A 14602-nucleotide genomic window follows, 5' to 3' on the forward strand; every position below is an offset into this window, starting at 1 on the left:
ACAAGAAAAGCGAACACTCACCAATGCTCCCGATCGAACTCTCCCGCTCCAGCTCCATGAAAAAAATGGCAGCCGCAAACATAGTGACAAAAAAAAAAATAAGACAACACCCACAATGGCCCACTGCCGCATGACGTAAACAAAGGGGCGGAGCTTAAAAAAAACACCGGAACACCCACGAATCTGCTCCGAGAATGAGTGACACATCTCTCTTCCAATGGCTAGCCTCCATTTATGGAGCTAGCCAATGGAAGAGAGAGGCGGGTCAAACTCCATACTCTTGAAAACAAAATTTCTCGAGCTGCGCGACACTGCTGCGCAGTGTACGCCAGTCGAGACCTAAAAAGGGCTCGTAGACAGAACTCCAAGTGACAAAATGGATACTGTTTAAAAGATAAGACGGTTTAACTGTGCTCTTGCCCCTCTGGGTGTCCTGTCTGCCGCCTGGCATGAGGTCCAGACGTGCTATTTTAGCGCCACAGTGTAAGAACGCATCCGCCTGGGAGTGTCACTTATGTTACAATACACAGTAACACGTTCAAGGGCCCGGGGATGAACCACAGTCTGATAGATCTGGGAACACTGTTCGCGTGAAAACAATTCATGTAACTAATGAACACACATTGTACACCCGGGGGCAGTTTGCTCCATTAACTGGTGATTTAAATAAAAAATAAAAAACACAACCCTGGATCATACAAGCTGGCTTCAGGTAAGCACTGGGCAAAACCAAACATGGAGATGGGACTTTGCAACAATATTGGGTTCACGTATGCATGGTACTTTTCACATTCTCCAAATACTCCGCTCTCAAAAAAAAAGTCTGCGTCTGCACATTATCGTAGTACTCCCGTTTACATGCAGTAAAATAAGAAGACAAGATCATTTCACAAAAAGGGTAATTGAGGAATGAGTCACGGGGCCAGCATATGAATTAATAAAAAAAAGTGCTTTGGCTTCTTTTCCTATCGATTGACCATTAGGTAGCAAAAAAGCATGTCTGCATCGTGTATTTCCGGGGCGGTCAGTGCTTCTTGAATGGTCTGTCAAAGACCCTCAACTGATGCCTACTGCCATGCAAGGTTCTGTGTCTCTGTCAGGCCCTGTGACCGGCGGCTTCTGAGCCTATGTGCACCCCTCCGGGTACAGGTGCTTCATTTCTGTGATTAGACATTCCATTAAATTAGTAGCTCAACAATAACAACTTTTTAAATGAATTACATCATATTCTGGTGTTTAGATCGTATCTGATAGACCTCTCCGAAACGAAAGCTTGTGGGCCACATAAACCTTGGGGGGGTGCAAATTCCCCTGGAAACATTACTCAGATGAACTGTCATTCTTTCTCCCAGTAGCACATCTGGAGTGACAGAGTGAAAACTGTAGTACTCGCCCTGTTAATTACGACCTTGCTGCCTCGGCTTACATACAACAAAGTTTCGCAGCTGACGTCCATGCACACTGGGGGAGGGAGAGGGATTGAGGCGAGAAACTGGTGTGTAACCCGTCACTTGCAGCACGGAGTGCTATACGCATGTGAATAGCTAAATGACGGGGTTTCCACTTTACCCAGAGATGCCAAAAAAAAAAAAGCATTTAAGAAGCATTCTAGTGGAAACAAGTAAAGCAAACACATGAATCACAGAACGAACTCGACAAAAGCAGGCTTCTACGTCAAAATAACAATTTCAGAGAATGAATTTGGTGCATTTTTCTGTTGCATCAAAGATACATGGATTCCTTAGTGCCCACCCACAGCTCTACTCTGCCATTGTCCCACAGCAACTCCCAGTCTCCTGCACGCCCCTGCTGACTTCGAAAGCATAACAATAAACCACCTGTGCAGGGCTGAAGTGCAGCTTTCACTAGACCACAACCCACGCTGCCTCCTCACACATAGCGCCTGCCCCGGGATATTAAACAGAACAGGTCCGGGCATCACACCCGCCGTTGTTTGCACCCCCATGGGGCAGACACACACTGCACACACTGTGCATTCACGCTACCCCTTTGCACCCGGCACTTAATGCACTGCACTTACAAGAACGCCTGGGCACCTTTAACACTGTCACTGCCCCATTACAGCACTAGCCCCCCAATTCTAAAGGCTTGACAAGTGCACAGAGAGCACTCGCCTTCTCTGGTGCCCCTTAGCGCTGTATGCCCGGTGAGCAGTTTGCAGTACTGCGCGCTCTATCGCACTTTGCTCCAATGACACTGCCCGTACTGCACCCCCACTGCCACCAGACCCTGGACGCACTCACCCAGGGTGTCAGCCAGCAGGCAGTGCAGCGGCAGCACGCCCAGCACCAGCAGCAGGCAGGAGCCTGGGCCGGCTTCCTGGCTCCCCGGCGGCCGCAGCATGTTCCTCAAGCGCCGGCTCCTTCCTCCTCTCCCAGGCTCCTCCAGTGCTAACTTTCAGCCGGCCCTCCGCTCCTGCTCCCGTCAGCCCTCCACCCTCGCCCGCTGCTCCCTCCTTCCAAGTGAGGCGGCCGGAGTGGCAGCGCTGCAGGCCAGTCCCGCCTCGCTTCACCCGGGTGCTGCAGGAGGTCCTCTCTGGGCTCCCCGTCTGCTGTCACCTGGGAGCAGCGCAGACTTTCAGCGCCCGTCTACCTAGGCTGATAGCAGGGTGCCAGCACATATTGAGGCTTTAAATGAAGCTGTTTATCCACCAAATCCGGACATCAACGGCAGGCATCACTAGAGAAAGCCGCTGTGACGGTGCGCTCCGGTGTTCTGTCTTCTATTATGAAGACATAAGAAACAAGAAAAGCGAACACTCACCAATGCCCCCGATCGAAATCGCCCGCCGCAGCTCCATGAAAAAATGGCGGCCGCAAACATAGTGACAAAAAAATAAATAAGACAACACCCACAATGGCCCACCGCCACATGACGTAAACAAAGGGGCGGAGTTTTAAAAAAACACCGGAACGTCCACGAATCTGCTCCGAGAATGATTGACACATCTCTCTTCCAATGGCTAGCCTCCATTTATGGAGCTAGCCAATGGAAGAGAGAGGCGGGTCAAACCCCATACTCTTGAAAACAAAATTTCTCGAGCTGCGCGACACTGCTGCGCAGTGCACGCCAGTTGAGACCTAAAAAGGGCATGTTGGTAAAATTAATATGAGGTATGTTTCTCTGAAACAAAGTGTTGACTAATGACGCTATGGCGTGTACGAGTTGAGCGAAGCATTTTTGTGTTGGGACATAGGTAAAGACTGGGAAGACGTGTTTGAATGAGATGAATGCGTGACACTGAGCTCATTGGGACCCTCCGTAATTAACTCGTCCACACTTAACTATACATCCTTTGTGTTCCAGGTAGAATCTGTCAGTAAAAAGGAAAAGGCCAAGCAAAGACCCATGGCTCTGAACACTGTGGAAATGCTTCGCGTGGCCAGTTCTTCTTTGGGTAAGTAGAGTCGTTGTTGATCTCAGCCCTGCACGCTGATGCGCTGTCTGGGGATGTGCATTCTGAAATGGAGAGCAGTGTTGCCAGGCTCTCTCTTAGCATGTTTGGCTTCAGGGTTGGCATGTTAAAACCAGTCTTCAGCCAATGGTGAATCTTGATTGACCTTTCAAATGGACTTCAGCATCGGCTGGCTCCATTCGAAGGTGAATGGATTACTAAAGGAAAAACAAAATGTGATCACAAAGGACATCCTCTTTGACAGTCTCAGAAGAAAGGATGTGATCCTCCTCACCAACGCTAACCGACCCACTGTCCTAGTGGAAAAAGAGTTTTCTCTTTGGCCAGGCGGGACACACTGCAGGTTACTGGGTAGAACCCTTTAGTACCTCCACTGCACCTCTCTGCTGTGACAATGGGACTGGGAATGCTGCGTTGGGAGAATGAAAACTCTTGGGCGCCCAGTCTACAATTTTACCTGACATAGCATGAGAGAATAGGGGGCAGCTGTGGGAACAGTGGTTAATACACCATGCTATTGCATCATTTTGTATGGTGGTTCTGGCAAAAGAAAGGGTCAGAAGCTCTTGGGGTTTTGACTTTCTACCAGTGTAACACAATTAAATACCAGTAACAAAAATGGAATGTTGTACATTGGCTCCCAGTTTAGGTTGAAATGTGATTAAAAAATCTTGTGGTAGTCAAATACGTACATGCAGATGTCTGTAAATAACTAAGCCAGACCACACATGCACAAGACAAAAGGAACCTAGCTTCTAGAGATTGAAATGAAATGTGTCCGTGCTTAACAGGCACCAGATTTAACTTGGGTACGTGACCTAAAGTTTTCCAATTAGTACATGAGAAAATGTAAATTGAGAGAGATGAGATTTAGCTGATCAAATGGCTGCTTACATTTATATTTTTGTCTCTGCAGCACATTGGTACACCTGTAGGTTGCTTCAGAATGCTTTCCAGGGGAGGTTAGAGTGGTTACTAGAATCTGGATTAATAACTGAAAGTCTAGAAAAACAAGCATTTACAATGCAACGGTCTCGCCTTTGCAAAATTTAGAGCTATTGGCATTGTAAATGACAAACTTTTTATTTATGTGTTAGTTTTGAAAACAGATAAGTAAATGGTATTGTCATTTACAATGCCAATAGCTTAATCTCTCGCAAATGCGAGACCTATTGCTGAGCTATTGACATTGCAAATAACAATGCCAAAACCAAATCATAATAAAAGGTCACTGCTGTCTCTCCCTAGAACACACACACTGCTGTCTCTCACACTGCTGTTTCTCACACACACACTGCTGTTTCTCACACACACACTGCTGTTTCTTACACACAATGCTGTCTTTCTTACACACAATGCTGTCTCTCACACTACAGGCACAGCAAGCCACAACCGGACACACCGAACTAGGAGAGACTTGCACCGGCATGCCACAGACTCACCCACCTATCACACACCCCTCTAGACACACCGACCTACCACAGACCCCTCCAGACACACCGACCTACCACAGACCCATATACACACACTACTGTGCCACAGACTCATGACCTACCAGGCTACCACAGACTCACCCAGACACACCGACCCACAGACGTCACCCCTACAATCACTACATGCAGTCAGTCACCCAGGCACACCGTAGCCGAATCTACTCGCATAGTTCACAAACCCGCACCAACAATAACACAAACACACACACCTCTTCTGAGTGCACTGCTCCATGGATGGACAGACTCACAGACCCGCGTGTGTGACCCTAGCTTGAGCTCACCAGCGTGCGTGCGCGGCCACTGACTGCCCTCATGCACACACTAGCACAGTGTCCTTACTGCACAGTCGCACACACCAACGGGAGCACACTGTCCTCGTACACAGCTGCACACACCATTGTCATGTTTGTGTGCTTGTCAGTCGTGCACATATAAACTAAAAATATGTGACCTACTGGCCAATATTTCACAAAATGTATTTGCAAAGGTGTAGTACTGGGCAGTAATAATTGTGTTATTTATATCAGCAGAGATCTGGGGGGTTACTGGCTATTATTGTTAAAAATAAATGATAGAAAGTGAGGCCTTGTCGGTAATGTTCAAAGGAATACAGAGCAGATACAGCACAAGTCAGGAGTAACGCGAGTCATGTGAGCATCTAATCACTTACGTAAAGGCCAGGTCTAGTTGTTATTCACATGTCCCGCTTTACTGTAAAGCGCTCTGATGCCTCCGGCCCATGTTAGCGCTATATGAAATGACAGAAGTAAATAAACTGTTCACACTAAAAACATAAAGAGCGCACCTTCCAGGCCAGCATCGATCGTAGTAACCCGAAGAATTAAATGCACAGTACCGTATTGTTCTAGTTAGTGCTGTTGATATTGGTGGAGAGCTGTGACTGGGAACGCTGTTTGATGTGGGGCGGGCTATGGGTGGGTCAGGGGAGGGCCGCTGTCCCTGGGGAGGGAGAGGCTGCAGGAGGAGGAAGAGGAAGGGAGTGACGGAGAAGGCTGGCTGAAGATATGGGAAGAGAGCGCATTCCTAGCCTGGACTGGGGAACAGCCGGGGTCTGCCGAGGCCCAGAGACACACAGCGCAGCAGGCTGGCACACACACACCACACCTTGCACACATGCTGACTCATGCTTACACACACTGACACTCGCACACACACTGACACACATGCACACACTCCTACTTCCACGCACACACAACTTGCACACACACCATAACTTTTGCACACACTGACTCGTGCTTACACGCACGCCGACACACAACTTAAGGACACACAACTTGCACACAGGCGACACTCAATCACATGCTGACACCTCGTGCACACACCCATACTTGCACACCGGCATGCTCATGCAATTTCACACACACTGGCACACCTACATTTTGCACATACACGGACTCATGGTTGTACACACACATATACACACACATACAGCTTGGCACAGCCAGGGCTCTCACATGCTGGCGCCGCTCGTTGCTCTCCCTAAAGCGCCCAGGGGGACCCGATAGGCAGAGATCATCGTTTAAACCTCGCTGTAGGGTGCAGCGCTTGTGTCAGATCTTGCTGTACCCCCTCTTCCATAATGCTGTGTGACATTTGCTAAACTTCAAGTGCAGCAGAGAGTTGCCGTTCATGTGTGTAGCAGATCTTGCAGTCGTTTATGTTATCTTTTACAACTTATCATAAAAACACAGCAGGACTACAAATGTCAGAATGGCAAAAAGTGGCCTGTAGCAGGTGTCCACGCAGGGACCCAGTGTGACCTATTCTTTCTGTCATTGCATACACGAAGGTTGTGCACTTTCAGAAAATTGTAAAAGGTGTGATAGGGTAAATTGGGTTCCCACACTTAAGTCCAGGACTGGATATAGCGACCATTCTGAAGAGAGGTGGTCACCTTAGCCGCCACTTCCTCTCGATTCAAATCCTGAATGTCTTCTTAACATACCGGAGAGCCCCCTCCGAGTTAGGTGCCTCTTGTAGTCGATGGAGCCGTACCCCCTGGGGGGTGGCATGTCCTGCTTCACCTTCGTAGCCATAGCCGCCATCTTGGCTCCGCCGGACAGCCGGTGCGTGACATCACGCGGCACCCACTTCCAGTCGGCTGGTATACGGAATGGACATAGAAGAAAGACATGCAAGAGGGCTGGTGCATGCAATGTGAGATAAATGCCGTACGTCGGAAGCGGCCATGTTGGATTAGTGCGCCCCAACATAACCAACTAGGAATAGTTGGGACTAATATGACTAATGCAGACCTCCGATCTGTTATTAATACGCGAAAAAGTTCATTTGTTTCAAACAAACATGATTAAACAAGTTAGTTTGTGATATATTACATGTTTTCTTACTAGTCTGGACTTTGCAACGTAAACGTACCGATTTTTGCTTCGAACAACAACAAGCTTCCTATTTGCCTGGCGACGCCCCCTTGCCTCCGGTGACGTAGGCGGCACTGGGCCAATCCTAGGGAGGCTCCTGCGGACATGGTGGCCTGCTTGACGGTTGCCATGACAACATACAAGGACATTTTGTCAGGGTGCCGTAAAGCAGGTCACCCAGTCCTCGGGAGGCGGGATCGAAAGTGGACAAATCTACAAAACACACGGAAGTTCCAATTGCAGGCCTCCATTTCGCGAGGCCTGCCAATGGAAAAAGGGGGCGTGGTTTCACGCAGTACTGAAATCCCCCTGTTCACAATAGGTCTTTGCCTGCAGCAGGGCCTTGCCCTGCAATGCAGGCTTCGACCTAAAAATGGGGTTGAACAGCTAGCTAGGAGGCTGTCCAAACACTAGCCAGAACAGGTGTGCCTCCAGGGATTACCCGAATGTTAGAAAACTCTTTGAAGCTGAAGGATGGCGGAAGCAAGCTCCTGAGGATTGAGCCTTGAGCATTAACTAGTCTGTCTCCAAATGTTAGAATCCCACCACGGAATCTCATGAACTGAAGGTCTGAACGCTGACCTTTAGCAACTGCTCTGGGGGCACGGTATCGACAGATTCACAAAGTAAAACGCTTGCATGGCAATGCATGATCTTGTGTAACAGGCCTAAAGTATTGTATTCGACAGTTGGTTTGGAGCCTGTGGCAAGATATTCTCTGGAAACGTATTCAGTGGGTTTGAGGTGGACTACGTTAAGTCATGTTAAAAACGTTATAAAGCGTGGCTGTTACCACAATGGTGTCCTTGCACAAAATATTCCAATCCAGAATAAACATCACGCTCTTAGTAAAAAACAGGGTTTAACATTTTCCTGAATGAGATATGGTTAGTTTCTAATCCTTAAATCCAATTTCAGAGCATACCATTTCTTGTCAGCACAGATTAAGGAGGTGCTGTCACTCTCTTGCCTATGTGGATCCTTAGACCGTGATCTTTACTGCCGTAGATGAGCTTAGTGATTATTGGAATTATAAAGTTTTAATTTCTCTTGCATATAGTCGGGCCCCTGCTCTGGATGGGTGTGGTGAATAACTCCTGGACCAGAAATAAACTCTTTTGGTTATAGGGAATTTAGCTAAGTTTTAAGAAGTATGAGTGCGTCCTTGTGGAAGCTGTAATTTAGATTGTTGACAGTTTAGGATACCCAACATGAAACCTTAGCAATGATCCAGCCAAGGAAGAATAATTAGCATGGAAGACTGCCTTCTGGCAATGTGACGGTAGATCAATTTTTGACAACAGCTGGGAGGAGTAATCTTGTTAATAAGAGCTTCTGGGATATTGGCTTAATCATGGTTTTTCACTGCATAAACCAGAGGAGAATGGGCACCTAATTGTGTGGACCATCAGCCTTTAGCGTTTGGGGGCTCCTCCAAAGTTAGACTCCGTCTGTTGCATGCTAAGGCATTATCTGTCACCCATGAAGCTACTGTTGTTTAGTCCGGCCTCTCCTGGCGTCGGATGGCAAAAGACATAATTAACTGTTCCCAAGGGACAGCATGGATGAAAACAAGGTCAGAATAAGCCAGGACCCCCAGATATTACTTGCTTCTCTAGCTTAAATCCCTAATATTAGGAGGTGTAGATAAGAGATGAGCAAGGGAAGAGCTTTATCCTAACTGCAAATTTAATGTAATTGAACGAAAATGTTATTATGAGAAATTGTAGCAAAAGTGGCAGGGAGGTCCAGTAAAATGAAGCTAATCTACTGCTCTCATGTACTGTTAATTGGAGGGCATCTAAATCGAGACTATGAAATGACCTAAATCCTGATAGTGTTGTGTCTTTCCTACCTAGCAATGCAGATGTAAGCCCCTGCATATGTTTTTCCATGAGTGGTAAGTACTTGGAACACTAAGGACCTGATTACCTAACTGCACTTTGTTGTATATTTCGTAGTACTACAGAATGTTCCACAAAAACCTTCTATAAAGTGTAAGTTTTGCCTATACTTATATGTACAGAGTTTTCCATCCTGACTGTAGTGTCTCCACACATATAAGTATAGATTTTAGTTCTAAATGTAGGGACACGTGGTATTGAGTGCAAAAAGTGGCAGACTTACATCCTCCTAGGGGACCTCAACTTCCACCTGGAGAACAACAACGACAGAAACACCACCGCCCTGCTGGACAACCGCGCCAACCTCGGACTCAAGCAACTGGTGAACACCCCCACCCACTACGCCGGCCAGACGCTCGACCCCGTCTTCTCATCCAGCAAGCACATCTCCTTCAGCCACGCCACCGGACTTCACTGGACCGACCACAGCTGCGTCCACTTCAGCTTCAGAAGAACTACGACCCACCACCACCCGCAACGGGTCCCCTGCCGAAGCTGGAGCAAGATCACCGCCGAGCGGCTCACTGCCTCCCTCAGCCAGAACACTCCCACCAGCACAACGGACCCCAACGAAGCAGCCAGAAACCTCACCAAGTGGCTGACCGCCTGCGCCGATGACCTTACACCACTAAAGAACCCTCCCAGCAGACCCGGCAGCAAGAAAACCCCCTGGTTCACCGACGAACTTAAGGAATCAAAGAAGAACTGCCGCACCCTCGAGAAAGCCTGGCGGCTCGACCAGACCACAGACAACAGGACTGCCCTCAAGCACGCCACCCGCAAACACCATCAGCTGATCCGCGCCACCAAGAAGAAGGCACTCAAAGAACGACTGGACAACAACGCCCACGACAGCAAGGAACTCTTCAGCATCGTCAAAGAGTTCTCCAACCCCAGCGCCGGAAACAACATCACTCCCTCGCAAGACCTCTGCAATTCACTCGCCTCGTTCTTCCACCGCAATATCGCCGACATACACAACAGCTTCGACGCACAGACCACGCACCCTACCACCGAACCAACGCCCGCCACCACCACCCTCTGCAACTGGACCCGATCAGCACCGAAGACACCACCAGCACGATGAACACCATCCACTCCGGATCACCAACCGACCCGTGCCCACATCTTCAACAAAGCCGACGCCATCAACGCACCCCATCTCCGAGACACCATCAACTCCTCCTTCCACACCGCCACCTTCCCGGAGAGCTGGAAGCACGCTGAGCTGACCGCCCACCTGAAGAAACCAACGGCGGACCCCACCAACCTCAAGAACTACCGTCCCATCTCGCTCCTTCCTTTTCCGGCCAAAGTAATCGAGAAGATCATCAACAAACAGCTGGCCGCCTTCCTCGAGACGAACGGATCCCTCGACCCCTCGCAGTCCGGGTTTCAGGCCAACCACAGCACCGAGACCGCCCTTATCGCAGCCACCGACGACATCAGAACCCTTATCGACAACGGGGTAACAGGGGCCCTCATCCTCCTGGACCTCTCTGCGGCGTTCGACACTGTCTGCCACCGCACCCTAGTGAAGCGCCTCAGCAATATCGGAATCCGAGAGAAAGCGCTGGAGTGGATCATCTCGTTCCTCACCGGAAGAACCCAGAGAGTCCGCCTCCCTCTGTTCAGATCCGAGGCCACCGAAGTCATCGGCGGCGTACCACAAGGATCTTCACTCAGTCCAACCCTCTTCAACGTCTACATGAGCCCCCTCGCAGCCATCGCACGCCAATACAACCTCAACATCATCTCCTACGCCGACGACACCCAGCTCATCCTCTCCCTCACCAACGACCCCACCACCGCCAGAGCCAACCTACAAGAAGGGATGAAAGACGTCGCCGACTGGATGAGAAACAGCCGTCTTAAACTGAACTCAGACAAGACGGAAGTCCTCATCCTGGTTCATCACCCTCCGCCTGGGACGACTCCTGGTGGCCCCCGGCCCTGGGCACCGCGCCCAAACCAACGGACCACGCACGCAACCTGGGGTTCATCCTGGACTCCTCCCTGTCAATGACCAGACAAGTCAACGCTGTCTCATCCTCGTGCTTCAACACCCTGCGCATGCTCCGCAAGATCTTCAGATGGATCCCCACTGAAACCAGGAAGACCGTCACCCAGGCACTCGTCACCAGCCGACTGGACTACGGGAACACCCTCTACGCCGGAACCACAGCCAAACTTCAAAAAAGACTCCAACGCATCCAGAACGCCTCTGCACGACTCATCCTGGACATCCCCCGACACAGCCACATCACCGGACACCTGAGAGACCTGCACTGGCTCCCCGTCAGCAAGAGAATCACGTTCAGGCTCCTCACCCACGCACACAAGGCTCTCCACGACCTGGGCCCCAAGTACCTCAACGACCGCATGACCTTCTACACGCCCACCCGCCAGCTACGATCGACCAGCCACGCACTCGCCACCGTACCACGCATCCGCAGAGCCACCGCCGGTGGAAGATCCTTCTCCTACCTGGCAGCCAAGACTTGGACCTCCCTCCCCACCCACCTTTGGCGAACCCAAGACCATCTCTCCTTCAGGAAGCAGCTCAAGACCTGGCTGTTCGAGCAGTAACATACCCCTCTCCCCCAGCGCCTTGAGACCCTCCCGGGTGAGTAGCGCGCTTTACAAATGCCGTGATTTATTGATTGATTGATTAAATGGGATCGGATTATGGCAGAGTAAGAAGGGTTTAGGGAGGGGATGTCACCCACCCATACAAGAGTAAGTCAATTGTAATAGTCTGGGGGTGAAGATGTGTAATTTACACATTTGTAGTACATTTACACTCCGAGTTTGTGAATAGATAATGTAGTAAACTTACTACAAAGTGTAAACTTACTCAAAAGTGTAATTTAGCTTTATGAATCGGGCCCAAAGTTCTGCAGGTCGCCCTTTTCAATAATAATTAACCATAGCTTGCTTGCTTGCCAAAGCTGAGGAAATAGAAGCATTCATTATACAGAGAGGTCAGATTTAAACAAAAGCTGTTGAGTGAAAAATGAATAATTCATGCAGGATGTGTCTCACAAGGAGACCATAGTTTGACCCAAAGAGTCAAAGATCTGATTTTGTCTAAATGCTAGAGGTCCAGAGTTGTCATGCAAGAAGTTAGATGCTGTGCTGAGTACAGTTAAAAAATGTGTGCGTGTGTAAATAAGCTGCATACTAATCTATTACTGGACAAGAGACACATTTTAAAATTAAATTCATGCAATGATTGTATGGAGCCTGAGAGTCCAAGGCTAAAAGTTGTCACAACTATGATTAAGTGGGTGAGTCTTGCGGCACAGCATACAACACCTTCAAAATGGGGCCATTGAACACGAAGGAAGACTACTGAGGACTGCATCCCTGAGGTCACTGTGTGAGATGACTAGTGTTTTACTGCTCTTGAGAACCCTGTCATTTGGTAATTCAGAGTTTCATTTCTTGAGCACTTCCAGGTAGTAATTTATTCATTTTATTATCTCACAATGAGCAGCGTTTTAGAGTAGTGCAGTGTGCTAGTTGGATCAGTGCTGAACAGATTCACTTTAGAAAACCAGTTAATTATGATTTGCTTTTTAACACCTTGGCTGCTAATGGTTTTCCCCTCCTGTGCTAACATTCCACGAATCCCTCTATTCATGACGAGCTCAGCTCGTCCTAAGCACAGCTCAACTGTGCCTCATGATGAGCTGAGCTCCTCATGAGCAGCGAAGGGGTTAATTAAGACCCTGTAAACTGTTTGTAGGACACGGAATGGCATGGTCAGTGCAGTTAGAGCAGGGGTGTGGACATTTGTAATTAATCTACTTGGCCTAGGGACAAAATGTTACAGAAATCTACTTGCCCTCTGTAATTATCTTCTTGCCCTACCTCCTGTATAAATAAGTAAGCTAGGTCTGCACAGAGAGAGCCTGCACTGCAATCAGTGCAACATATGTGAAATTCATATTTCAAATGCCAGTTCAATTGTGCAATGAAGGGTGATGCACACTTATATGCAAATGTTGAACTGGCTAGTTATACAGCGTGTGTGAAGATGTCATTGTGCACTGCACCCATGTATCAGCAGGTTTGTCTGTGACAGACTTTCATATGTAAAGAAATGATATCTATAGACAGAGTGCAGACTGGCAATTAACAACATTTCTTGCTGTCTTTGGGTACGACTGTGTCGGAATATGAACCTGTAGGACAGAAGGGGTTTCGCCTTCATATGGCCAACTCATAGCTCTCCTGCTTCAAAAATACGCAAGGGATGTTCTGATAAACATGTGTAGATGGGAATAACTGCACTTCTTGGTCAAGCTTATCAACTCTTCATGGAGCAGCTAAATCGCATAGCAGAGATACTGTGGTTCACTCAGACTGTATCCACGATTCTTGTCAGAGTTTTTATACTTTTTTTTATTTTTTTTAAAAAAAATTTGTAAGACCTTTATTGATGAAAATCGCAAATACAACACAGTAAAGAGCCCAAGGGCTCACAGATGCAGTACATTATAACATAGTAAGCGCGAAGGATCTGATCCAGGAATATTGAGGTCTAATTTTTAAAGTTTTTGTTCCGAAGGATAGACAAGAGCAGGATAACATAGCACAACAGGTTGATTCCGGCCTGACACGATCAGGATAGACAAATGCACAATGCAACAAAGATGCCAGAATCACTGCGCACCACCTAGAAAAGAAACGTCTAAACCCAGAAAAGAAGAAAAGAAAAAGAATAGAAGGCCCATAGAACCAAAAATAAAAACAAACCCCCCCCCCCCATTCACCCCCCACCCTGCACCCCTGCAGATGGCTACGGCCTACCCCCCCCCTAGCAGTGTGCCTGTCGCCCAATAAAAGGAGTCCCGAAATATAGAGAGTAAGAAAAGAATCCTAATCTAAAACTCTCGTTAAAGAAGAAAGGCGGGGAGGAGTCCACCACCCGTCCCTCGGCTCCACCCTCCCAGAAGGCCAATAACAGCACAAAGCATGGCGTCCGGCGGCGGCAAGCATTACAAGCAAAAGAAGTTGGAAGCACAAAAGCAGCCCACAGCGTAAGCAAGGGTAACAATCCACAACCCACATGTTAGTCCCCGGGCATCACCCTCCCATAGATTCAATAGTGACGTAAAGTCCGGTGACAAAAAACATTACGAGCAAAGCAATTTACAAGGCACGAAACCGGTACTTAGCACAATCAGAGAAATCAGCACGTCGCATATCTGGCTCAGTCAGCAACGAGGAACCCATCAGTCCATAATAGGAAGCGTTCATCCCTGTCCCGTTTTGTCTCGTTCACCACAGTTCACCAAAGTGTCCCAAAAGAACGCGAACAGCAACCCAAAAATGTCGAATCGGTTCAACATCCCAATCATG

General features: G+C 48.4%; 1 protein-coding gene across 1 annotated transcript in view; it reads left to right on the forward strand.

The window, feature by feature from the left end:
* Positions 1-14602, forward strand: part of TOP3B (DNA topoisomerase III beta) — a 138089-nt gene that overhangs the window by 51802 nt on the left and 71685 nt on the right. Inside the window, exon 9 of the mRNA XM_086942725.1 lies at positions 3328-3418. Coding sequence (XP_086798851.1) covers positions 3328-3418 — 91 coding nt within the window. The remainder of the gene's footprint in view (positions 1-3327; positions 3419-14602) is intronic.

This window comes from Lissotriton vulgaris, chromosome 11 (assembly GCF_964263255.1).
Source record: "Lissotriton vulgaris chromosome 11, aLisVul1.2, whole genome shotgun sequence".
In the NCBI taxonomy this organism is placed as follows: Eukaryota; Metazoa; Chordata; class Amphibia; order Caudata; family Salamandridae; genus Lissotriton; species Lissotriton vulgaris.